This window comes from Hemiscyllium ocellatum, chromosome 35, assembly GCF_020745735.1.
Source record: "Hemiscyllium ocellatum isolate sHemOce1 chromosome 35, sHemOce1.pat.X.cur, whole genome shotgun sequence".
In the NCBI taxonomy this organism is placed as follows: domain Eukaryota; kingdom Metazoa; phylum Chordata; class Chondrichthyes; order Orectolobiformes; family Hemiscylliidae; genus Hemiscyllium; species Hemiscyllium ocellatum.
The window spans coordinates 17,561,534-17,588,790 of NC_083435.1; the positions used below are offsets into that span (position 1 = coordinate 17,561,534).

At 48.3% G+C, this 27,257-nt stretch overlaps 1 protein-coding gene across 1 annotated transcript in view; it reads left to right on the forward strand.

The window, feature by feature from the left end:
• The first annotated feature begins 1,229 nt into the window (after positions 1 to 1,229).
• LOC132832846 (ras/Rap GTPase-activating protein SynGAP-like) overlaps positions 1,230 to 27,257 on the forward strand; it is a 617,922-nt gene continuing 591,894 nt past the window's right edge. The window contains exons 1-2 of the mRNA XM_060851032.1: positions 1,230 to 1,262; positions 7,162 to 7,267. Coding sequence (XP_060707015.1) covers positions 1,245 to 1,262; positions 7,162 to 7,267 — 124 coding nt within the window. The 5' untranslated portion in view covers positions 1,230 to 1,244. The remainder of the gene's footprint in view (positions 1,263 to 7,161; positions 7,268 to 27,257) is intronic.

Genomic DNA, 27,257 nt, shown 5'->3' on the forward strand with positions numbered 1-27,257 from the left:
GGCTGAGTAGTTGCCTGGCCATTGTTACCACCTCGAGGGGAAAGTGAGGACTGCAGATGCTGGAGATCAGAGCTGAAAATGTGATTAGATTAGATTAGATTACTTACAGTGTGGAAACAGGCCCTTCGGCCCAACAAGTCCACACCGACCCGCCGAAGCGCAACCCACCCATACTCCTACATATACCCCTTACCTAACACTACGGGCAATTTAGCATGGCCAATTCACCTGACCCGCACATCTTTGGACTGTGGGAGGAAACCGGAGCACCCGGAGGAAACCCACGCAGACACGGGGAGAATGTGCAAACTCCACACAGTCAGTCGCCTGAGGGGGGAATTGAACCCAGGTCTTTGGCGCTGTGAGGCAGCAGTGCTAACCACTGTGCCACCGTGCCGCCCACTAGGAATGCCCACTAGCATCCAAGGAACAGGAGAAGAAGCCCTTCCTGAAGAAGGGCTCAAGCCCAAAACGTCGAACTCCCCTGCTCCTTGGATGCTGCCTGACCTGCTGCGCTTTTCCAGCAACACATTTTCAGCATTGCTAACACCTCACAAGGGTTTTGAAGCCAATGCTGCATCTTATGAAGTGAAGGCGCTGCTATCATGTAGGAATCGTAGCAACTAATATGCACTCAGTAAGTTCTCACAAACTGCAATGAGATCATGACCAGCTGATGTGGCCATAGGAGATCCTGTGGCATAATGAGTAGCATCTCCCCACCCCCACCCCCCCGCCCCCCTTCCCCCTCCCTCCCCGAGAGCCGAAAGCTCTGGGCTGCGGTACTGTATTGGGAGGTGATGGCCAGGGTAGAGTGTATGTTAGTATGCTCCCTGTTACACCTGAGGCAGGTGGTAAGAACATGACAATCTCTCATTCTGCTCTGTTCTGTAGCCTGTGGTGGCAGGCTAAAATCCTTCTCCAGAAGACATTAGGCAGGGAAGGGAGCATACACTATCTGTGTCATATGCCAGTAGGGAAAGAGAAGTAAAGAAGAATGAAGTGTTGGTTGATGAATGAAATATGGACTAAAGACCTGGAGGAGGGAAAGGGCAGAGAGGAGCAAATCAATCAGGAAATTAGAAAGAATTTAGTGCTGTTCTGGCAGAACTAATGATGCGATATCACCTCTTCTTACAGATGTGCGAGGACCACCAACCCATCGAATCTCCTATAGCCAGTTACCTTACGACCGTCCCGTGTGGAACCCAAAATTCTGCGTTGTCTCCGGAAACCAGCTTCTTATGTTAGACGAGGAGGAGGTACGTGGGTGAGAGGATGGGGGAAAGAGGAAGGGGTGCCCCCGTAATCCTATCCCTTCTGTTTGTCCATTTATTCTTGTACTGGGATGTGGCCAGGCTGGCTATTATTGTGCATCCGTAATTGCCCTTCAACTGAATGGCTTTTGAGGCGAGTTCAGAGGGTGATTAAGGCTGAAACCATGTCACGTTGTAGGCCACTTGGAGGACGAAAACACCATGAATGACAAAATGTCGGAATCCAAGTTGAGGAGGTAATGGGGAAAGCAAATAGAATTTTGGTCTTTATCTCAATGGGAATGGAGTATAAAAACGGGAAGTTTGACAAGGTACCAGTCAGACCAAAGCTGGAATACTTCAAACAGATCTGGTCCTTTCATCGAAAGGAAGGTATGTGGTATTGGAAGTAACCCTGAGATGGTTCACTAGGCTGATAGTATTTGGCGTGGTGGATGCAGGTACAGTTAGTTGCAATGTTTACAAGACACTTAGATAAGGGCATGAATAAGAAATGTTTGGAGGGATAAATGCAGGCAGGTGGGACAATTTAGATTGGGATTATGGTTTCGTGCTGTGTGACTCTATGATGCTATGACTGTCTTATGTGGAGAATTTGAGGTATTTTTGGCCTGTGTTTGTTGGAATATAGAAGAATAAGAGAGCTTATTGAAACATATAAGAGTCTTAGAGAACTTGACAGGGTAGATAGGGAGTGATTGTGTCGCCTTGTGGGAGACTCTAGGAGCAGAGGAAATAATCTGAAAATAACAGGCCGTACATCTAAGACAGAGAGGAGGAGAAATGCCTTCTCTCAGAGTGAGCCTGTGTCATCATTTACCACAGAGGCCTGTTGAGGCTTGGATATTAAGTTGAGGAGTGACAGACTTTTAATCAGTGAGAAAATCTTGTCATGGAGAAAAGGCAGGAAAATGAAGTTAACGATTACCTAACTAGCCATGAACTCGTTGAATGGTGGAGTAGATTCAATGGGCTGAATGGCCTATTTATGATAGCCTTATTTCCTTCCCTAAACAGCATTAGTGAACCAGTTGGATTTTTACAGTGCTCAGTTGTTCTATTCACTAGATTTATGTTTCAGGGTTTATGAGTGGAATTTGAATCCCAGAAGTAGTGGGAATATCCCTCAAGCATTGGTCTGAGTTTTCTAGTTTGTTACTTCAGTGACATTATCAATACCCCACTGCCTCCAGCCCCTAGCTCGATCAGATTATCCGTGATGGTGTCTGGGAGATAGGCCATGTGACTCACAGTTTAAAATCACCCAATGGAATGATGGAGAATCTGCTCCCTTTCTGATTGGCCGGTGAGAGTTGGGTGACCAATAGTGGGAGTATGTTAAGGGAGTATGGGATGAAATCTCCTGGAATATGGTCTGTCGACGGCCTTGGTAAGAACGCTCTTGGAATACTGTGCCATGTTGGAAGAGAAGGCAACCTCTGGGCCTACAGTTCTGGTCTCCTTATCTGTGGGAGAATGTTCTGGCTATGCAGGGTGTGAAGTTAATGTTTACCAGACCGATGTTAGCATGGCAGCACTGATATAGTCAGCTAGGATGATATTCACTGGAGTTTAAAAGAATAAGGGGGGGATTTCATAGAAACCTTTAAAATTCTAACAGGACTAGACAAGGTAAAACAGGAGGTTCCCAATGAGTGAGAAGAATCAAGACCAGGGGTTACAGTTTAAGGATATGGGGGAGGCCATTTCGGACTGAGATGAGGAGAAATGTCTGCACCCAGAGAGTGTGAGCCTGTGGAATTCACTGGCACGGAAAATAATTAAGAAGGAGTTAGATATAGTTCTTAAGGCCAAAGGGATCAAAGGGTATGGGAGAGAAAGTAGGAACAGGGGACTGAGTTGGATGATCAGCCATGATCATATTGAATGGTGGAGCAGGTTGAAGGGGCATGAATGGCTTACTCTTCCCCCTAATTTCTGTTTAAGGTGATCAGATGTCATTTAGCTGAAGCTTGCAGGGGAACCCAGAACCGGGGAGGGGAGGGTCACAGGGCTTAAGGTGTGGAGTAGTTCTCACAGCATCTGTGGAGAGGGAAACAATGGGTTGACTCTCTTTCAGTTCTGGCAGGCCACTGAGGACTGAGATGAGGGGAAATGTCTTCACTCAGAGGGTGGGAATACAAGCTCATTATCTCGAAAGCGATGGTGAGATTTGGTTGCGGTAAATAATTCAGCACAATGCTCGGTTCGAATAACAGTGAGACATGAAGAAATATTGGAGGAGGAGGAGGTGACCTCTGGACTAAGGGGTGATGGTCCCATGAGCCGGCTTGGTGACATGGCCCGGGTCAATCTGATGGACACAGATCGATGCTTTCCCAGTCGGGTAGGAATTGAGATGGTGAGGAGGTGGGCTCGATGGTGAGGAGGTGGGCTCGATGGTGAGGAGGTGGGCTCGATGCAAGGGAAAGTGGTCAGTAGGCCTCGTGCACCAATGAAATCTTTGCATCATTAAAGCCATCAGTGATTAGAGTACTTACATGCTTTTGTCATAACCTGCGCCCAATCCATCACTCATTGCCTTTACCTTGTTGATTTACGTTGGATGTCAATCCAGTCTTGACTTTAACATTCTCCTTTTTGCCTTCTAATTGGCCTCATCCTAGCCTCTAATCACTGATCTCACGCTCCCTCCTTCTGCAACTACCGTCACCCGACAGCCCTGCTGTGTTTCAGAACCCTTGGGGATCTCTGATCTCCTCCAGATCTGGCCTTGCCTTGTGGCTGAGGCAGAAGCCTATGGGTCCAAGCCTCACTCCAGGGGACCCTAATGCAATGCTGAGAGAGTGCCCCACTGTCAGGAGAGCGTTGAGACTTTACACTGCAAGGCCCTATCTCCCATCTCACAGCTGAGCGTCAAAGACCTCAGGGCTTTTCTCCTGCAAGGTCAATGTTCCCTCCTCAATCTAAGTCTTTTTTGAAAAAAAAAGGATGTTGTCCTTTTTTATCGTTGTTTCAGGGAGGGTGCTTTGTGGATTTGCATTGCTGTACCTGACAGTAATTCAGAACGTGCCCAACTGGTTGTGAGGTAGATTGGGAGATGCTGAGGGGTACTGCATAGATATACCTCTTCTCTGAAGGCTCATTGTCAGATTTTGTTTTTGCGAATGTTTCTGTGTAATGCTATGGGGATTTTTCTTTTCCCTGTACCCTCCTGGCTCTGTGTAAATGCAGACTGCAGAAGCCCTGGCCCTTTACCTCAGCCTTTAATGAGAGGAGCGGTGCAGTTGCCAGCTTGTCACCGGGGTGGCGCTCTGAGCACATGTGCTGGGCGAGAGTGGGAGGAAAGGGAGCTGCCAATCAGATGGTGTTGCCACGGAGTCTCCTGGGAAACCAAATCCTCATTATTTTCTCCCACTCTTTCTCCCTGTCTTTTTCCACCTCTTTCTCTCCATTTATCTGTCTCTCTTTCACTCTACCTTATTTTTCCTCTCCCTCTTTCTCTGTTTCCCCCCTTTCTCTCTCCCCCTCTCTCTTTCTCACACACACTCTCTTTCTCTCTTTCTTCCTCTCTCGCTGTCTGCTTCTCCTTTCTCACTCTGCCCTTTTCTTTCCCACTCCCCTTCTTTTGTTTTCTCTCTTTCTCTATCTACCTGCCACTCTCTCTTTCCCTTTCTCAGCCTCTCTCCGCCATCTCGCTCCCACTATCTCTCCCCTTTCTCCTTCTCTCTTTCCTTTTCTCCCTCTCCTTCCCTCTATCTCCCTCTCTTTCTCCTACTTTTCTTTCGGTCTCTTCCTTCTTCTCTTTCTGCCTTTCTTTGTCTCTCCTGGAGTGGCACCCGTCAGGTCCATGTGAATTCTTGCTGTCTATTCCCATTCCGCCCCCCACTGGTCGCTGCCATGACTCTTGCCCTGGAAGTGAACCTGGTTTGCTTCCTAGGTCACGCTCAGCATCGAGACACATATTAACCTTGGCAGAAGCCCTCTCCTCCAACCTGATCTTAAAGAACAAACAGGCAATCCTATCATCCATGTGGGAACTTTCTGTGGGAACACGCTGTGCCCAATACAGCCCCTTATTTCCCCACCCTAAAACGGAATTGCATAATGACATATTAAAAAAATGTAACCAAAAGATGGCACTTGGAGCATCCTGAGGTTGTGAAGGATGTTATGTCAACGGAAGGCTTTTATTTCAGAAACAGAAAGGGGGAACAGCACTCAGGGGAACAGACGTGTGACAGAATCTTGGATCAATTTTCAATACTGTTTCTCCCTTCACCGCAGGGTGTGTTGACTGAAGCTGGGTCACCAACAAGAGCTTGCATCTACATAGCTCCTTCCCCGTACAAAAAAAAACAAGCAATCTAAGCTAGTGGCAGGAATCAGAAAAATAATTAATATGGAGTCACATTGAGTGATGTACTTTAGCTAGTTTGCAGGAAGGGTGTTCCCGATGACTGGGGAATCCAGAGCCGGGGAGGGGTTCACAGGGCTTAAGGTGCAGAATAGGTCTCACAGCATCCGTGGAGAGGGAAACAGTGGGATGACTCTCTTTCAATTCTGGCAGGCCACTGAGGACTGAGATGTCTCCACTCAGAGGGTGGGGGAGCCTGTGGAATTCTCTGTCACGGAAAGCAGTTGTGGCCAAAACATTGATTGTTTTCTAAAAGGAGTTGGATATATTTTAGATTAGATTAGACTTACAGTGTGGAAACAGGCCCTTTGGCCCAACAAGTCCACACTGACCCGCCACCCACCCATACCCCTTACCTAACACTATGGACAATTTAGCATGGCCAATTCACCTGACTGCACATCTTTGGACTGTGGGAGGAAACCGGAGCATGGGGAGAACATGCAAACTCCACACAATCAGTCACCTGAGGTGGGGATTGAACCCGGGTCTCAGGCACTGTGAGGCAGCACTGCTAACCACTGTGCCACCATGCCACCCATGTTCTAAGTCCTAAGGACTAAGGGGATCAAGAGGTATGGAGGAGAAAGTGGGAACAGGGGACTGAGTTGGACCATCAGCCATGATCATACTCAATGGTGGAGCAGGTTTGAAGGGCTGAATGGCCTACTCGTGCTTCAATCTTCTGTGTTCCTGTGCTCAAGGGAACCAGTTTAAAAGAGTGAATTTGAGGTGGAGAGAGAGAGAGAAAGAGAGAGAGAGAGAAAGAGGTGGGAAGATTAACAGAGAGGGGCGATTGGGAGCAATGGGAGGCTCGAGATGCTGGGATAGTAGGAGCACAGAAGCCTCAGCGCGTTAGAGAATTGGAGGAGGTTGCAGCGATAGACAACTGACACAACCTCTTTGAGGAGCACGAGGAATCGAAGACGGGTGAAAGATAGGGAGAGACATTTATTAAAGCCGACAATCTGCTGCCATTCTGCAGCTTGTCACAGCTGTCACTGTATCTTCCTGTCACACTGACTGCCCTGAGTCTCTCAGCAATCTGATCATTATTGACCTTCCATTCATCTCGCGCTGTGTCCATAATAAATGAGATTGATGAATTGGTTAGAAGCAAATCGAAACAATCGTCACGGTAATTTATAGCCAGACCACACAGATTGATTGTGTTCATTCGATTATTCACTGTTTATACCCCAGCAGAGAGGGCTTCGCTATCCCCCTGTGCTGTCCCTGTCCTGGGAGTATTTGATGGGGACAGTGTAGAGAAAGCTTTCCTCTTGTAGCCAGTATAACCGCACACTGTCCCTGTCCTGGGAGTGTTTGACGGGGACATTCTGGTTAAAGCTTTATTCTCTATCAAACCCCAGGCTGTCCCTCTCCTGGAATGTTTGATGGTGACAGTGCACAGGACGTTTTCTTCTGTATTATATAGTGTGCCCCTTTGAAACTGCTGTATGTACCAAGTGGTTTGCCTTTCCTGACCTTCTGTCTGGTTTGCAGGTTCATCCTTTACTGCTTCGTGAGCGAAGGCACGAGCCTTCCTCAAGGACTAAGCTGCTGCGTCGGACGGTCAGCGTTCCGGTGGAAGGGAGGCACGCTGATCACGGTAAGATGTTCAGCCGGTGACACTCAGCCGGCTGCCTCTCTCTCTCTCTCTCTCTCTCTCTCTCTCATGCTTGCTTCTCCCGGCCTCCCAGCCCAGGTGAATCTCCGTCTGCCTTGGTGGGTGAGAGGTGCTGGAACGTAGATCAGGGGATGGGAGCTGGGGGGGTGGTGGTGTTTGGGATGGTAGTGGTGGGATGGGTGGGGGAAATGGGGTTTTCTCTTTGATGTTCTTGACACGGCAACACTGCCTTAACAGGCAACATCAGCAGCAACTGCTGTACCATATTGACCTTGGTTAGTGAAAGCTGGAATTAGCGTCCATCCACAGTCAGGCCAGAGCAGCTGGACACCACTCGTACATGCCTCATACACCTTTGAAGCTGGGAGTTGGTGGGGGGTGAATGGTCAGCACTGGTCAGCGCTGGTTAAATGCCATGTTTGAGGTAAAAACAGTGACTGCAGATGCTGGAAACCAGATTCTGGATCAGTGGTGCTGGAAGAGCACAGCAGTTCAGGCAGCATCCAAGGATCAGCGAAATCGACGTTTCGGGCAAAAGCCCTTCATCAGGAATAAAGGCAGTGAGCCTGAAGTGTGGAGAGATAAGCTAGAGGAGGGTGGGGGTGGGGAGAGAGTAGCATAGAGTACAATGGGTGAGTGGGGGAGGGGATGAAGGTGATAGGTCAGGGAGGAGAGGGTGGAGTGGATAGGTGCAAAAGGAGCTAGGCAGGTCGGACAAGTCCGGACAAGTCATGGGGACAGTGCTGAGCTGGAAGTTTGGAACTAGGGTGAGGTGGGGGAAGGGGAAATGAGGAAACTGTTGAAGTCCACATTGATGCCCTGGGGTTGAAGTGTTCCGAGGCGGAAGATGAGGCGTTCTTCCTCCAGGCGTCTGGTGGTGAGGGAGCGGCGGTGAAGGAGGCCCAGGACCTCCATGTCCACAGCAGAGTGGGAGGGAGAGTTGAAATGTTGGGGCACGGGGCGGTGTGGTTGATTGGTGCGGGTATCTTGGAGATGTTCCCTAAAGCGCTCTGCTAGGAGGCGTCCAGTCTCCCCAGTGTAGAGGGAACCGCATCGGGAGCAACGGATATAATAAATGATATTGGGTGATGTGCAGGTAAAACTTTGATGGATGTGGAAGGCTCCTTTAGGGCCTTGGATAGAGGTGAGGGAGGAGGTATGGGCACAGGTTCTACAGTTCCTGCGGTGGCAGGGGAAGGTGCCAGGATGGGAGGGTGGGTCGTAGGGGGGTCGTGAACCTGACCAGGTAGTCACGGAGGGAACGGTCTTTGCGGAAGGCGGAAAGGGGTGGGGAGGGAAATATATCCCTGGTGGTGGGGTCTTTTTGGAGGTGACGGAAATGTCGGCGGATGAGTTGGTTTAAGCGAAGGTTGGTAGGGTGGAAGGTGAGCACCAGGGGTGTTCTATCCTTATTACGGTTGGAGGGGTGGGGTCTGAGGGCGGAGGTGCGGGATGTGGATGAAATGCGTTGGAGGAGAAAGTGAGGACTGCAGATGCTGGAGATCAGAGCTGAAAATGTGTTGCTGGAAAAGCGCAGCAGGTCAGGCAGCATCCAAGGAACAGGAGAATCGACATTTTGGGCATAAGCCCTTCTTCAGGCTTATGCCCGAAACGTCGATTCTCCTGTTCCTTGGATGCTGCCTGAGCTGTGTTGGAGGGCATCTTTCACCACGTGGGAAGGGAAATTGCGGTCTCTATTTGCAGGATGTTTACCTTTCCATGGGTCCTGTAGTACGCCTTCATGATACAAAGTAATTCCCTTGACCAGCTTCCCCATCGTCAGCTGTCCATATGCTAATCCCGCTTCCCAATAGCACAGCCCAGGAACGTCACGTTAATCTTTTCCCAGGGACTGATGAATGTCTTCGGGGCTCATGATATTGCCTCTCTATGTTGCCTCACCCTCACCTATTGCCCCCAGCAGCAAATATCAAATGGGATATTCTATTGTTCGTCTGGATGTGGAGTGATTCCTGTTTCTCCTGAAATTACATTTAATATCTTCAAAGTATGGTCCCATCTTGGCTTCAGCTATGTTTCACGTGTTCTCGCCTGTCTGGCTGTCCTGAATCTCAATCGCCCCGACGTTTTGGTTAAAGCTGTCACCCGGTATCAGTGCCTCATTGGAAATTGGTTCGGAAGTGTACTGCCCAAGGAGCTTTGGCAAGTTTGCTGCAGTGTACCTTGTGGATGAGTGCTTGGTGCTGCCACTGTGAGCTGGGAGTGGAGGGGGCTGAGTGCCAAGCTGGGGGAAGTGCAGTGTCAGTCAAACTTTAGCCTGGATGTCTGTGTTGATGCAGACGTCGTGGTCAGCTGTCCTCCCTGTGATTTACTCAGAATATTCATGTTTCAATAAGTCCAAATCCTCAAATTTGTGTTCAACGTAGAAGGGATTAGAATTTCTACTTGAAAGGTCTGACTGTGAGTTAAATATTACTGGTCGACTGACTGCTAGAAATACTGATTAGATTAGATTACTTACAGTGTGGAAACAGGCCCTTCGGCCCAACAAGTCCACACCGACCCGCCGAAGCACAACCCACCCATACCCTATATTTGCCCCTTACCTAACACTATGGGCAATTTAGCATGGCCAATTCACTTGACCCACACATCTTTGTGACTGTGGGAGGAAACCGGAGCACCCGGAGGAAACCCACGCAAACACGGGGAGAACGTGCAAACTCCACACAGTCAGTCGCTTGAGGCGGGAATTGAACCCGGGTCTCAGGCGCTGTGAGACAGCAGTGCTAACCACTGTGCCGCCGTGCCGCCCATGAGGGATTTGAATTCTGCAATGCAACAGGACCAAGGTAAAATTCGGACCACAGTGGATTATGGTGTCCATTTAAAATTTCTGGCCTTGCTTTCCACATTCCTCTTTGGTCTCACCTCCTCCTCCCTGTGGGAATGATCTCCAGCCCTACAGTCCTCTGAGTTCGCTACTCTCCTTCAATATTGACTTCCCAAGCATCCTTGATTTAATCGCTCCAGTCTGTGACTGCGCTTTCAGATACCTCGGTCCCAAGTTCTGGAATTCTTTCCCTCCACCTCTCTGCCTCATTTCTCGCCCGTGAGATGCTCCTTTGACAAGGCTTTTGGTCACCTGTTTCAATATCTCCCTCCGTGGCGTCGATCTAAGTTGGCCCAATAACCACTTTGTGAATCATCCTGGAAAACATCTGGCATGTTAGTGCCAGATATTATTGTAAATGGAGAGAGACTCACTGGAGCCGTGTTCATCAGGAAAACAGGGAGAGATAGTCGGAGGATATTAGGTTTGGAAAGCTTCCTGCTGAATTTGGCCTCACGAATGAAATTGTTTCATCCACTTCCTCGCTATCCCTCCCCCAAAATTGTAAGAGTGTTATCATGGAGATGATACGTTCAAATCATTCAATTATTCTCCTGACCAGCTTCCCAATTCCCTCGCCCTCTCCCCATCCTCACCTCACAGAATCACGGAAGTGTTACCAGGTTGAGTTTAATGGAGACCCTTCAGCCCATCATGCCTGCACCAGCTCCTCCATCAAGCACCATTACCTATTGGCAGTCTTGTGCCCTTTCCCCAAAATCTTGCACATTTTTAAAAATCCAAAGAATAGTTTCACACCCTCTTGAATGCCTCAGTTGAACGTGCCTCCCCCATATTTGCAGGTAGCACATTTCACGTTTTATTCTCACAGCACCCTAGCTTCTCTTCCATGCTGCTTTACATCTATGCCCTCTCGTTCTTGTCCCTGTTACACACATGAACAGTTTCTCCCGATCTACTCCGTCAGCCAGCTCATGAATTCGAAAATCTCTATCAGATTTTCCTTCTCACCAAGGAGAACAGTCCCAACTCCTTCCACCTATCTTCAATAAGTGAAATTTCTCATTTCAGGAACCACTCTGTAAATTTCTTCTGCACCTCTCCATTTTCCGTATAGTGTGGTGTCATCAACCGTACACAATACTCCAGCCGAGGTCGGAAAGGTGCCTTTATGGTCAGCACATCCAAAACTCGACAGGACATCTCCTCACTCACACTGAGCCCCTTTCACTCATCCCTGCTGTGTTTGCTGGGGTAATTCAGTGTCCTGAGACAAACCTGAGCTTTAAGATTTTCTTTGAAAACTCCTTACGACCTCTCTCCTCCTGAACTCTGCCGTAAGCTCTAACTTGACAGTCCTCCGAGATCTCTGCGCTCTTCTAGTTCTGCCATCTCAAGTGTCCCTGAGGTTTATTGCTCCCTCACTGGTGACCACCCCTTTCTGTGGCTTGGACTCTGAATTTCCTTGTGGCATCTCCTCAGTAGACTATGGGGAGACGGGCCGTCTACTTGCCGAACGTTTCAGAGAACACCTCTGGGACACCCGGACCAACCAACCCAACCACCCCGTGGCTCAACACTTTAACTCCCCCTCCCACTCCACCCAGGACATGCAGGTCCTTGGACTCCTCCATCGCCAGACCATAGCAACACGACGGCTGGAGGAAGAGCGCCTCATCTTTCGCCTAGGAACCCTCCAACCACAAGGGATGAACTCAAATTTCTCCAGTTTCCTCATTTCCCCTCCCCCCACCTTGTCTCAGTCGAATCCCTCAAACTCAGCACCGCCTTCCTAACCTGCAATCTTCTTCCTGACCTCTCCGCCCCCACCCCCCACTCCGGCCTATCACCCTCACCATCGCCCCTCCCCCAAGGCCCTCCTCCCTACCTTTTATCGTAGCCTGCTGGACACACTTTCCTCATTCCTGATGAAGGGCTTATGCCCGAAACGTCGAATTTCCTGTTCCTTGGATGCTGCTTGACCTGCTGCGCTTTTCCAGCAACACATTTTCAGCTCTGATCTCCAGCATCTGCAGACCTCACTTTCTCCCCCAAGATAGTGTCCCTTAAAACTGAGTTCTTTCAACAAGTCTTTGGCCCCTTTCTCTACTTTCTCCTTAAGTGACTCCATTATCAAATATTGGTTGTTAACAGTCCTGTGAAGAACCTTGGGATGTTTCCCTGTGTTAAAGGTGCCACACAAATGCAAACAGTTGTTGTTTCATCTTGTGGCTGACGATTGCGAATGCAATCCCTACATCTCCCTAATGGGAAAGTGGGGTTACCAAAGCTAGAATAGTTACATTTGTAGATTATTAATGAAAACAGAATCAAAGCCGGGCATCCATAGACGTTTTGAGTGGACCCCAGATCTGAAATTTCCAAACGATGATATCGTTGTGCTTGAAGCAGTGAGGAAAAAGGAGTTTTTCACAACCTCAAGGAGTGTCAAAGTGCGTTTGCGGGCTAAAGCAATGTAGTTTGTGTTTCTGTTCAGGATGATCACAGAAAATATATTAGCCAAATTGAGATATTTGAGGGGTAAATATTGGTGAGAGATTCATACCACTATTGTGTGGGAAAACAGGGACAGCAGAAATTTGGGAACATCTGTCAAATTAGTCTGAAACTATTTGGTGAAAGTAGGCTCTAAATTATTTCTTGATACTCGGTGTATTTACAGAATGCAGTGCTACATACATCTGCTCTGTACCCAATACACCACCCCACTCTGTGTGCAAGTGGTCTCTTATTATCAGTGCTATTTCGTGCAACTGTGAATCTTCATAACACAATTAGCATACAAATTCCCATTTAAATCATTAACCATCCTGACTTGGAACTTTATTGCTGACATAGAATGGGTCAAACTCCCGGAACTCCCTCCTCAACAGCAATATCGGCAAACCGAAAACATGGAATCATAGGGTCATGGAATCCTGCAGAGAGGAAGCAGGCCCTTCAGCCCATTGAGTCCACACTGACCCTCTGAAACGCATGCCACCCAGACCACCACCTATCCCTGTCACCCTGCATTTCCCACAGCTCATCCAGGTAGCCTGCACATCCCTCGTCACTGCAGACAATTTACCGTGGCCAATCCAGCTCACATGCACAACTTTGTACTGGCTTCGTTAATAACTTTGAAACAATGCAGGAGTCCTTTAGTCATTCAGTTACTAGACCTGGGCGTTGCTGTCTGAGTCAGCATTTTTTGTCCAATTAAAAGTCGACCATGTGACGACATTGAGTCACATGTACTCTTGACCAGGTAAGGACAAGATATTTCCTTCCCCAGAGGAGTATTGGTGAACCCAGTGGGTTTTTCTCCTCACCAATAGTATCATAATCATCACTAGATTCTAAATTCCAGCTTCCTTACTGAGTTCAAGTGATCTGTCATGGGACTTAACCCAAGTCCTCAGATGGTGTCCAAATTCATAGTCTAGCAATGATACCAGCTGAAAATGTGTTGCTGGAAAAGCGCAGCAGGTCAGGCAGCATCCAAGGAGCAGGAAATTCGACGTTTCGGGCATAAGCCCTTCATCAGGAATGAGGAATCTTTCCTCATTCCTGATGAAGGGCTTATGCCCGAAGCGTCAAAGACTTTCCTCATTCCTGATGAAGGGCTTATGCCCGAAACGTCGAATTTCCTGTTCCTTGGATGCTGCCTGACCTGCTGCGCTTTTCCAGCAACACATTTTCAGCTTTGATCTCCAGCATCTGCAGACCTCACTTTTTCCTAGCAATGATACCACTAGGCCATGACCTCCCAAGTATTTCCCGTCCGGTACTTGGGTGTTATTGGATCAGGAATCATCCAGTTGTCTTTCAGTGGGAGATGAGGCACCTTATGGGAAGACAACTCAATTGATCAGAGATGGAGGAGTGAGGCCAGGCTGGAGGTCATGTGAGCATTCTTTCAGGGAAAGGGGTGTCCAATGAGAGGAGACAGCACCAGGCCTGCCACAGATCACTGCTTAAAACCGACTGGATCTAACCGAAAAGGCTGCCCTCTCTGCAGCTATTCGTTTTGCCAACCCCAGGAGTAAATGTGTCTATGTTTCTGTGAGTATTAGCTGCAGCACCAGGATTCAAGATCGCTGTGCTTCCAATGTGAGCTGGATGCTCAGCAACATAACCTGAACACACTCCGTCACCGTCTGTAAGACTTCCGATTAGTTGCAGGCATTGTCTTTCCCAAAATGCCCCTTTCCCTGCCTCCCACTCCCTGTCCAGGTTGAGGGGCCATGGAATGCGACACAAGCGAAAGGTGTTAATGGTGCATCTTCACAGCAGTTCGGCACTTTTTCAGCAGAGATGAAGCAGGATTTCGGGTTGTCAGGATGATCACAGATGGAACGAAATGTGAAACATGATGGATCATGTACAAACGTCAAACTCAGGAAGGAAACTGGTGAAGGATAAATAATTCACAAGTGGGTTACCCATGGTGTTGCTCGTGATCCACGGAAATAGGGCAAAGGAAAGGGAGCTGGTGCCAGGCAGAGAGGGAGGGAGAGAGGGAGGGAGACAGAGAGACAGAGAAAGGCAATGGAGGAGATGCAAAAAAAGTGGAATGGTTCCAGGCGTGAGGGAAGCCAAGATAAATTGGAGAAGCTGGGGTTCTATAAAAGTGATGGTTGTGAGGAGATTTGACAAACCCACAGAGTGTGTTGGGGTGCAGAAGGAGGTCATTCAGTCCATGCACTAGACCTTGGAATGACCAATCCAGTTTGTGCCCGTCTCTTCCATTTCTCCCACACCCTTTCACATTTCTTCTATTGAAATAATTGTCCAACGCCCTTTCAAGTGAGACGGCCTCCATCACATTCCCAGGCAGCGCATTCCAGACCATTCAACTCTTCCCAACGAACGCAGGGAGACATGTCCGTACACAGAATCACAAAGAAACACGCAAGAACACGGACGAGACACGAGCACACGCAAACATAGAGAGACACACAGGCACAGAAACACACGGAACGTGCACACACACACACACACACACAATCACATACACAGAGACAGACACAAGCAATCATAGACACATGCAGGAAACCATGCCAGAGGTGCAGTTGCAGGTTGGCGCACATTACAGGTGTCTATTCTCGCAGATGCAAGTGCAGTGACACACGTGGGGGGCAAGCCCAGATAAACCAACACACGTGCACATACCCAAAATAATTCACAGACACAATCAAGGAGAGAAAATAGCGTTTCACATATAGGCCCATTTAGAAACACTCCGCTATGGGGAGCACATACCTCGATGGGGCAAGACACATTACTGCTCTGGTCCTCAAATTCCTGGAATAGAATTCTAACCGACAGATTGATGCAGCTAGAAATGAGAACAAGGCTGTAGCTGAGGAGGGTGCTGTAACGGCGAAGGAGGTTGTAGCTGACGACGGGGCAGTTGTAACTGAGGAGGGGGCAACAGCTAAGGGGGTGGTAGTAACTGAGGGGGTGCTGTTGTTGAGGGGGTGTTTTAGCTGCAGGTTGGAATTATAAGGAAGCTAACGGCTGTTATCTGGAAGGAATCTCTCTCTCTCTCTGTCTTACAGTGAGCCGCCTCCAGAATCCAACCTGCCACCAACTCGAGTGCAGGATAATTACACCTAATTATTCAATGAATTCTCGCACAGGCTGCTGTGATTTCAATGTTTAAGCAAGATGGGAGAATTCAGTACCAACCAGTCCCTCATGGAGATTCACAACACCTTGTACAAGAATGCAGGCATGCACATAATCCGCACCCTTACACACACACACACACACACACACACAGGCAGATGTGCACATCCACACACACACACACACTTACACACACACTGGCTGATGTGCACATCCACACACACACACACAGTCCCACACTGCACATGCACACACACATTCTTTCAGGGACACAGACACATACACTCACACTCATGCATGCACACACACGTCACGAGCACACATGCACACATCCTCTCCTTTGCATTCATACATACACACACATGTTCTCATATGCATAGACACAACTTCACTCATTCTCACAACGTCTTTAAGTCCTGCACAAAAACACACACACTTTCTCGAACTCACACTCTCACATGCACACTTCTTAACATGGGCATGAGCGCACACACATTCTCACATGGACACACTTTCCTAAATACATGCACATATTCACTATCACACTCATTCTCGAACAATCAGACTTTCACACACTCTCACACCTGCGATCTCTTACACATGCAGAAATTCGCAGACACGGTAATAGATTGGATCACACAGACAAAGAAACGTAAAACACTTCGCAAATATCCAGACAAATCAAATGAACAGGAATGCAGAGGGACACACAGGGATGCACAAGAGCATTCAGATACAGGAATACAAATATGCACCACTGCACTGACCTACTGCAGGCTGCACAAGCCCACAGAAGGCCACAAGACAGAGGAGAGAATCAGGCATTTCACCTCGTCAAGTCTGCTTCACCATTCAGTGGGACCGTGTCTGATCTGATCATTCTCAAATCCACTTTTCTTCCTTTCCCTGCAATCCTTGATTCCCACACAGATTAAAAATCGGTCTACTTCAATATATATTCACCCCACAATAAGATGCTGCCAGACCTGCTGTGATTTCCCAGCATTTTCTCTTTTGGTTTCAGATTCCAGCATCCGCAGTAATTTGCTTTTATTCAATCCACAGTAGTCCTCTTTGGTAAAGAATTCTACAGATTCACTACCCTCCCAGAGTAGAAATTCCTTCCCACCTCTGTTTTAAATGTGGAACCTCTGATTCAGCCTTTATTCCTAGCCTCTCCCACAAGGGGAAATCACATCAATACAGCAATTCAGACACACAATTATAGACACGTACAAATTATAGAAACATGCAGAGGGGATGCTATTTTAACATAACTGATCCGATGGGATCTGTGCAATGCAGCTTTTATGCCCCATTTTGGACTTTTCTTAAATTAAGTATCATTCATTTGAACCAGTTGTAAACATAGCATCACATGATAACTGATATGATACCAACAACTTGTGGGCGGCACGGTGGTTAGCACTGCTGCCTCACAGCGCCTGAGACCCGGGTTCAATTCCCGCCTCAGGCGACTGACTGTGTGGAGTTTGCACGTTCTCCCCGTGTCTGCGTGGGTTTCCTCCGGGTGCTCCGGTTTCCTCCCACAGTCCAAAGATGTGCGGGTCAGGTGAATTGGCCATGCTAAATTGCCCGTAGTGTTAGGTAAGGGGTAAATGTAGGGGTATGGGTGGGTTGCACTTCGGCGGGTCGGTGTGCACTTGTTGGGCCGAAGGGCCTGTTTCCACACTGTAAGTAATCTAATCTAATCAACAAGGCCCTGGTTGTCTAGATAGGCTGCTATGAGCCAGTGAACAGTGACATTCTCCTTCCAGAGGCTGTGTCATGTTCCTCAGTGTCCTGTTTTCACTGAACCTACTTGTTTGTCCATCATAGCAGCAGCAACACTACAGGTGTGAAAAATGTAAGACTGCTGTACAAAAGACCCGACTCTCTCCACTTTTGCTTCCAAACTTTCAGCAATAGCAGCACAAGATCTCCAGCAGCTGTGAGCTGGGCTGGGTGGGGGAGATGATAGCCCAGTGATAATGTCCTCAGTCAAGGGCGAGCCTTTACACTCTAGGACATGGGTTCAGACCCCACCACTACAGCTGGGAATGTTAAAATTCCATCAATTGGGAATTAGACCGATCCAAGTAAGGGTAGTACATTCCCTTTCCTAAAGTCAAGCAGGGTAAAGGTAGAATTCTGTGATACTGGAAGTCTGAAACATACACATAGAAATGGCCAGAGAAGCTCAGCAGATCTGGCAGCGTGACAGAGAGAGAAACAGTTCACATTTTGAGTCTGGTTCTGAAGAAAAGCCATACTGGACTCAACCTCAACTGTGTTTCTCTCCCCACAGACTGTGTTTATGTCTCCACAGACTGTGTTTCTCTCCCCACAGACTGTGTTTCTCACCCCACAGACTGTGTTTCTCACCCCACAGACTGTGTTTCTGTCCCCACAGACTGTGTTTCTCGCCACAGGCAGTGTTTCTCTCCCCACAGGCTGTGTTTCTCTCCCCACAGGCTGTGTTTCTCTCCCCACAGACTGTGTTCCTCTCCCCACAGACTGTGTTTCTGTCCCCACAGACTGTGTTTCCCTCCCCACAGACTGTGTTTCTCTCCCAACAGACTGTGTTTCTGTCCCCACAGGCAGTGTTTCTCCCGCCACAGACTGTGTTTCTCTCCCCACAGACTGTGTTTCTGTCCCCACAGACTGTGTTTCCCTCCCCACAGACTGTGTTTCTCTCCCCACAGACTGTGTTTCTCTCCCCAAAGACTGCGTTTCCCTCCCCACAGACTGTTTCTGTCCCCACAGACTGTGTTTCCCTCCCCACAGACTGTGTTTCTCTCCCCACAGACTGTGTTTCCCTCCCCACAGACTGTGTTTCCCTCCCCACAGACTGTGTTTCTGTCCCCACAGATTGTGTTTCTCCCCACAGACTGTGTTTCTCTCCCCACAGACTGTGTTTCCCTCCCCACAGACTGTGTTTCTCCCCACAGACTGTGTTTCTCACCCCACAGACTGTGTTTCTGTACCTACCGACTGTGTTTCTCTCCCCACAGGCTGTGTTTCTCTCCCCACAGACTGTGTTTCTGTCCCCACAGACTGTGTTTCTCTCCCCACAGACTGTGTTTCTGTCCCCACAGACTGTGTTTCTTTCCCCACACTGTGTTTCTCTCCCCACAGACTGTGTTTCTCACCCCACAGACTGTGTTTCTCTCCCCACAGACTGTGTTTCTCTCCCCACAGACTGTGTTTCTCTCCCCACAGACTGTGTTTCTGTCCCCACAGACTGTGTTTCTCTCCCTACAGACTGTGTATCTGTTCCCACAGACTGTGTTTCTCTCCCCACAGACTGTGTTTCTCTCCCCATAGACTGCATTTCTCTCCCCACAGACTGTGTTTCTCTCCCCACAGGCTGTGTGTCTGTCCCTACAGACTGTGTTTCTCACCCCACAGGCTGTGTTTCTGTGCCCATAGACTGTGTTTCTCACCCCACAGACTGTGTTTCCCTCCCTACAGACTGTGTTTCTCTCCCCACAGACTGTGTTTCTCTCCCAACAGACTGTGTTTCTGTCCCCACAGGCAGTGTTTCTGTCCCCACAGGCTGTGTTTCTGTGCCCATAGACTGTGTTTCTCACCCCACAGACTGTGTTTCCCTCCCTACAGACTGTGTTTCTCTCCCCACAGACTGTGTTTCTCTCCCAACAGACTGTGTTTCTGTCCCCACAGGCAGTGTTTCTCTCCCCACAGACTGTGTTTCTCTCCCCACAGACTGTGTTTCTCACCCCACAGACTGTGTTTCTCTCCCCACAGACTGTGTTTCTCTCCCCACAGACTGTGTTTCTGTCCCCACAGACTGTGTTTCTCTCTCCACAGACTGTGTTTCTCTCCCCACAGACTGTGTATCTGTTCCCACAGACTGTGTTTCTCTCCCCACAGACTGTGTTTCTCTCCCCACAGGCTGTGTGTCTGTCCCTACAGACTGTGTTTCTCACCCCACAGGCTGTGTTTCTGTGCCCATAGACTGTGTTTCTCACCCCACAGACTGTGTTTCCTTCCCTACAGACTGTGTTTCTCACCCCACAGACTGCATTTCTCGCTCCAGGCTGTGTTTCTGTCCCCACAGACTGTGTTTCTGTGCCCATAGACTGTGTTTCTCACCCCACAGACTGTGTTTCCCTCCCTACAGACTGTGTTTCTCTCCCCACAGACTGTGTTTCTCTCCCCACAGACTGTGTTTCTGTCCCCACAGACAGTGTTTCTCTCCCCACAGGCTGTGTTTCTGTGCCCATAGACTGTGTTTCTCACCCCACAGACTGTGTTTCCCTCCCTACAGACTGTGTTTCTCTCCCCACAGACTGTGTTTCTCTCCCAACAGACTGTGTTTCTGTCCCCACAGGCCGTGTTTCTCTCCCCACAGACTGTGTTTCCCTCCCCACAGACTGTTTCTCACCCCACAGACTGTGTTTCTCTCCCCACAGACTGTGTTTCTCACCCCACAGACTGTGTTTCCCTCCCTACAGACTGTGTTTCTCTCCCCACAGACTGCATTTCTCGCTCCAGGCTGTGTTTCTGTCCCCACAGACTGTGTTTCTGTGCCCATAGACTGTGTTTCTCACCCCACAGACTGTGTTTCCCTCCCTACAGACTGTGTTTCTCTCCCCACAGACTGTGTTTCTCTCCCAACAGACTGTGTTTCTGTCCCCACAGGCAGTGTTTCTCTCCCCACAGACTGTATTTCTCTCCCCACAGACTGTGTTTCTCACCCCACAGACTGTGTTTCTCTCCCCACAGACTGTGTTTCTCTCCCCACAGACTGTGTTTCTGTCCCCACAGGCAGTGTTTCTCTCCCCACAGACTGTGTTTCTCACCCCACAGACTGTGTTTCCCTCCCTACAGACTGTGTTTCTCTCCCCACAGACTGTGTTTCTCACCCCACAGACTGTGTTTCTGTGCCCACAGACTGTGTTTCCCTCCCTACAGACTGTGTTTCTCTCCCCACAGACTGTGTTTCTCACCCCACAGACTGTGTTTCTGTGCCCACAGACTGTGTTTCTCACCCCACAGACTGTGTTTCTCTCCCCACAGACTGTGTTTCTCCCCCCACAGACTGTGTTTCTTTCCCCAGACTGTGTTTCTCTCCCCACAAACTGTGTTTCTCTCCCCACAGACTGTGTTTCTCTCCCCACAGACTGTGTTTTCCTCTCTCCATGGACTGTGTTTGACTCCCCATAGGCTGCTAGAGTTATTGAGTTTCTCTCGCCCTTTCTGTGATTTTAGTGAACAAGATGTATTTTTTTAAAAAATCATCCAGTAGCTTCACAATTAATATTAACCAGATTGGAATCTTCTTACTCCCCAATTTTATTTAAATTTACAAATTTAAGCACCCGTAGTAGCCATGTTGGGATTTGAACTGAGGGTTCCCTCAGGCATCAATCTGCTCCTCTGAGTGATTAGCTCAGGACCATTACCTCTGTGTTGCCATCACATAAACTGAAGCTTTTTCCTCAGGTACTTATAGCGAAACAGGCTAGTCTGAATTGGTCCCCTCTCCCTACCAACTGCAATCTAGCCATCCTCACAGAATCTTAGAATCCTTATTGTGTGGAAACAGGCCATTCGCCCCATTGAGTCACACTGACCCTCCAAGAGAATTCCACCCACAGCCAGCCACCCCCACACCCTCCCGACATTTCCCATGGCCAACCCACCTAATCTGCACATCCCTGGACGCTGCAGAGTAATGTAGCATGACAAGTGAACCTAACATGCATATCCTTGGGAGGAAAACACAGCCCCCGGAGGAAATCCCTGCAGGCACGTGCGATGTCCTGCCTGGAAATGTGGCTGAGGCAGGTTCAACTGGGACATTGAAGAAGGTGTTGAATAATCGCCTGTCTAGAAATGATGAGCTAGAAAAACTGGGAAAGGGGAAAAGATTGGCGCTAGATAACGCCCACCGTGTGGGCGGCACGGTGGCACAGTGGTTAGCACTGCTGTCTCACAGCGCCTGAGACCCGGGTTTAATTCCCGCCTCAGGCGACTGACTGTGTGGAGTTTGCACGTTCTCCCCGTGTCTGCGTGGGTTTCCTCCGGGTGCTCCGGTTTCCTCCCACAGTCCAAAGATGTGCGGGTCAGGTGCATTGGCCAAGCTAAATTGCCCGTAGTGTTAGGTAAGGGGTATATGTAGGAGTATGGGTGGGTTGCGCTTCGGCGGGTCGGTGTGGACTTGTTGGGCTGAAGGGCCTGTTTCCATGCTGTAAGTAATCTAATCAATTTGAGAAAGTAATCTAGGCTGACGCTTCAGAGGATTGCTAAGGGAGTGCCGGGTGCTGACTTTCAGGTGAGACATTAAACCAAAGTCCCGCCCTGACGATGGTTAGATATAGTTCGGAGGGTTAAAGGGATCAAAGTGTGTCGGGAGAAAACAGCAACAGGGGACTGAATTGGATAATGAACCCTGATTGTGTTGACTGGTGGAGCTGGCTTGAGGGACTGAATGGCTGAGTCTTGCTCCTATTCAATGAACACTGGTCAATGTCACAATACATGTCCCCCATGCATAAATTAGCTGCAGCACTTCCCCACACAACTACGGCAACTGTTCCTCGTTGATGTTACCTCAGCCGCAAAGGTGTCGGGGTGTCCTGACTCTGTAAAAGGTGCACTGATTGTGATTTAGCCAGCCAGGCGGACCTCACAGAGTCTGAGTTCCCTGACTGGGGCTGTTGACCTGGTAGAATCAGGGACTCATGACTAACAGATAAGAACGGAAGCGTCAGGCATCTTCTTCACTCTGAGAGCTGGCTCTGAGGAAACTGGATCAGTGTCAAGGACTCTCCACATGGAAATAAAAGGTGACCTGGTGATGGGGTACCAGCCTCTGTGGACTTATTACAGTGGCAATGAGAGGAAAGCATGGTCCTGAAGAAATTCACTCACATCGGTCGCCTTTGAGTTGCAGTAAACATTTCTGGCATCATGCCATTATTTGGGAAGCTTGACTTGTTTGAGGCTACCGTCAAAGAAACCGTGGACAAGAATGCAATGTATTCTCCAGGGGAATGACATTGGGGCAGGTGAAAAACAACAGATGATTCTCCTGACTACTTGTGGATCCACAGCTTTCTCGGTTATTAGGAGCCTAACATTCCCTGAAGCACAAGATACTAAAACCTTTCAAGAGCTAAGGGATTTAGTTAAGGAATATTCTGACCCCAAACTTCCTCTAATTCTATCAGTTTTACTCAACAATTTGAGAAACAAGGGAATCTGTGTTAGGATTTTTGACGAGGTTAAGACGACTGGCAGAGGCATGTGACTTTGGTTCAACCCTTAATGAGATGTTGAGAGACAATTTGATATGTGGGATTAATGACATAACCATGCAAAAATGCCAACTAGCTGAAGCACAACTGGACTATATTGGGAAATGAGGCAAGTGGAGCTTATGACTTGCAGGGTATTCTGTTGGAAGTGGACACCCTCACCAGGCCGACTGAATTTGGGGGACACCACTTGAGTAAAGGCAATAGTGTTGCTTCACTCAAGACATATCCTGAACAGAGGGACTCGAGGTCAGCCCACAGCTGTAAAAGTTTCCTCAGAATCCCGTTCTGCAAACCATTGAAGTTGCTGCCAGTATGCGGACTCAAGCCAGTCCCACGACGCTTGAATTGAGTAGGGCAACTCATAGGCCGGTATCCAGGGGAGTGCACATCCCGGAAAGCCCACCTACGTCTGGTTTGGAACAGTTAAACTGCCTAGCAACATCCAAATCAGAACCCATCAAGATAAACGTCTGGTTAAATGGTCACCCAGCTCTAATGGAAATCGATAGCAGTGGAGCCATTTCAGTGATTGCAGAACCGGTCTTTAACAAAATTTGCTCTGGACTCCAACCCTTAAGTTTGCCTAAGACCTCAGCTAGATCTTGTCCTATTTAAATATACCTAGCAGTGGTTTGTGGTCCATTGTTATTATTGTAAATGTATTAGTGGTACTTCCTGTCTCCAAACATGTCCACCAAACCTTCTTTCTCCATATGGGTTTATTTACGCTCTGCATTTGACAAAGTCCTGGATGCAAATGCTATTAGAAGTTCCTCTCCATTCAGCTACCTGTGATGTGATACTATCCTAATGCCAGAACCATGTCACCACCGGATCTTCCTTGGGAATCCTAGTCTGCCAATACCTTTGAGGAGGTAGCTGTTTCTTCGCTTCCCTGAAAGCTGTATCTTGGCTCTGACAGCATGTCCAAGGCTGACCTGTTTTTTTTTTAAGAATTAATTGAAAGGTTCCAGTATTGAGGCCAGGTCATGTCTGAACTTTCCATAATAATTCATCAGCCAAAGGAAAGCCCTAAGCTCTGGGATAGATATATGTGCTGGGGCACCTTTGATCCCCCTCATTTTAATTTTCAATTGATGTACCCTACTTTTGTTGAGCCTGTAGTCCAGGTAGGTTATTTGGAGTGTGGAAAGGCATATTTTTCCCTTCTAAGGCACGGGCCTGCCTGGGAGAAACATCGAGGGACAGAGTTCTCTAAATGCTCTTTATTGTTTTACCCCCTTACTCGCAATCATGTAGAAATGTAGTGACCTGGGGTAGGCCTTACAAAACGTTCTCCATCATCTGCTGCAAGGTTGCACAGGCTAATGTTTCCCCAAATGGGCAGTCTCGTGGATTGGTACAAACCCTTATGGATATTAATGGTAGCGTACTTCTGGGAATCCTCATTGAACCACAATTGTAAGTATGCATGGCTCATGCCCAACTTCATGAAGGGCAGCACCCTACCAGCTTCAGGTATAAATCCTCTTTGTGACAGAAAGGGTATTTATGCAGCTGCAAAAAATGGTTTGCTATTTGTTTAAAATCCCCACAAAGGCAATCTGACCTGTCAGGCTTCACATTCTATCCGACCAGTGCTGCCTGTTTTGCAAACTGGACTGGGCTTGATGGTTCCTTGGCTTTCCAGCCTTCTGATTTCTGCCTCTACTTTGGCACACAAGGCAAATGGCACTGCGAAGGTCTTGTAGGATCATGGAAATTCTTCCTGGTCAACTCCTTTGCTCCTTTGATAGTCCTGAAAAACTTCCGGGTATTTAATTAGGACATCACTCAGGCAACCATTTTCTCACCGAAAGATGTTGAGCTAATCAAGGTGAACCTTTCACTCTCTCAAGCTTGGGTCCGAGCTTTTACTATAACCAGTGGGAACTGAACGAGCTGCTTTTCCCAAGAGACTGGAACCAAAGTTGTTCCCTTAATCTGTAAAGGTTCCCCAGTTTAGGTTCTCAGTCTATTGAGATACTTTCCACTAGCAGGTACACCTCCAGTGGCATCTCCATTGGAAAAGTAATGGTTTTACATTTTCTGGATACGCTTCCAACTCTGGAGTCATAGAGATGCTTAGCAAGAAAACAGGCCCTTCGGTCCAACCAGATATCCTAAATTAATCTAATCCCGTTTGTCAGCACTTGTCCCATATCCCTTTAAACCCTGCCTATTCATACACCCATCCACACGCCTTTTAAATGTTGTAAGTGTACCAGCCTCCACCACTTCCTCTGCCAGGTCATTCCCTACACACACACCACACTCCACATGATGGAATGAAGTGTGAAACACGATGGATCATGAAAATGTTGCCCCATATAAATTTTTCCTCTCTCACCTTAAGTCTCTGCCCTTGAGTTTTGGACTCCCCCACATTGGGGGGAAAAGACCTTGTCTATTTATTCTATCCATGCCCCTCATGATTTTATAAACCTTTATAACTCATCCTCTAACAGTCCAGGGAAACAAAGCCGCAGCCTATGCAGTCTCTCCCTGTAGCTCAAACCCTTCAGCCCTGGCACATCTTTTCTGAATCCTTTTAAGTTTCACAACATCCTTCCTACAGCAGGGAGACCAGAATTGCACCCAGCATTCCAAAGGTGACTTAATCAATGTCCTGTTCAGTCACAACATGACCTTCCAACTCCTATACTCAATACTCTGACCAGTAAAGATATGCATATCTAATGCCTTCTTCATTGTCCTGCCTACCTGTGACTCCATTTATAAGGAACACTGAACTCCCCAGCAACACTCCACAGGACCTTACCATTAAGTGTATAAGTCCTGCCCTGAATTTCCTTTCCAAAGTGTAGCACCTCACATTTATCAAAATTAAATTCCATCTCCCATTTCTCGGCCATTGGTCCAGATCCTGTTGTAATCTGAGGTAACCTTTTTCACTGTCCACTACACCTCCAATTTTGGTGTAATCTGCAAATGTACTAACCATACATCCTATGTTCATGTCCAAATAATTTATATAAATAACAAAAAACAGTGGACCCAGCACCAATCCTTGTGGCACACCACTGGCCACAAGCCTTGAGTCTGAAAAGAGGCCCTACATCACCACTCTGTCTCCTACCTTCGAGCCAGCTCTGTCCCCAAATGTTTCGTTTTCCCTGTACTCTATGCGATCTAACCTTGCTAACCAGTCGGCCACAAGGAATTTTGTCGAACAACTTACTGAAGTCCATATGGATCATACCCATCACTCTGCCCTCATCAAGTCTTTTTGTTACTTCTTCAAAAAACTCAATTAAGTTAGTGAGACACAATTTCCCACACACAAAGCCATGTTGACTGTCCCTAACCAGTCCTTGCCTTTCCGAATACACGTAAATCATGTCCCTTGAGATTTCCTCCATCAACTTGCCCACCACCGACATCAGGCTCACTGGTCCATAGTTCTCTGGCGTTTCCTTACCTCCTTTCTTAAACAGTGGTCCCACATTAGCCAACCTCCTGTCTTCTGGCACCTCACCTGTAGCTATCAATGACACAACAGCTGACAGTATCAGACTTTTCATGCAGAAAGAATTGGCCCTGGCAAAACTAAAACAGCTGGTGGCGATGGGTGGCACAGTGGTTAGCACTGCTGCCTCACAGCGCCAGAGACCCGGGTTCAATTCCCACCTCAGGCGACTGACTGTGTGGAGTTTGCACGTTCTCCCCGTGTCTGCGTGGGTTTCCTCCGGGTGCTCCGGTTTCCTCCCACAGTTCAAAGATGTGTGGGTCAGGTGAATTGGCCATGCTAAATTGCCCGTAGTGTTAGGTAAGGGGTAAATGTAGGGGTATGGGTGGGTTGCGCTTCGGCGGGTCAGTGTGGACTTGTTGGGCCGAAGGGCCTGTTTCCACACTGTAAGTAATCTAATCTAAAAATGCCAGCACGACCAGAACTGGACACGGAGAGACCAGATCTCTGGAGAGGAACGGCATATTGTTATGGGAAGCAGGAGAGTGATTGTCCTGAGCAAACGGCACCACCAGATACTGGCTGTGCTCCACCAGTGTCATCCAAGAGGTTCCAAAAGGAACATGCTAGAAAGAAGTTATGTCTGGTGGGATGCAGACATAGCTGCGTTGGTGGGGCAGTGCCGAGAGTGCCAACAAAGGCAAAAATTACTGCCAGCGGCTACCCCACATACGGGGGGGAATGGCCAGGTAAATGCTGGACCTGGTTACACATTGGCAATGCCGGCCCTTATAATGTTAT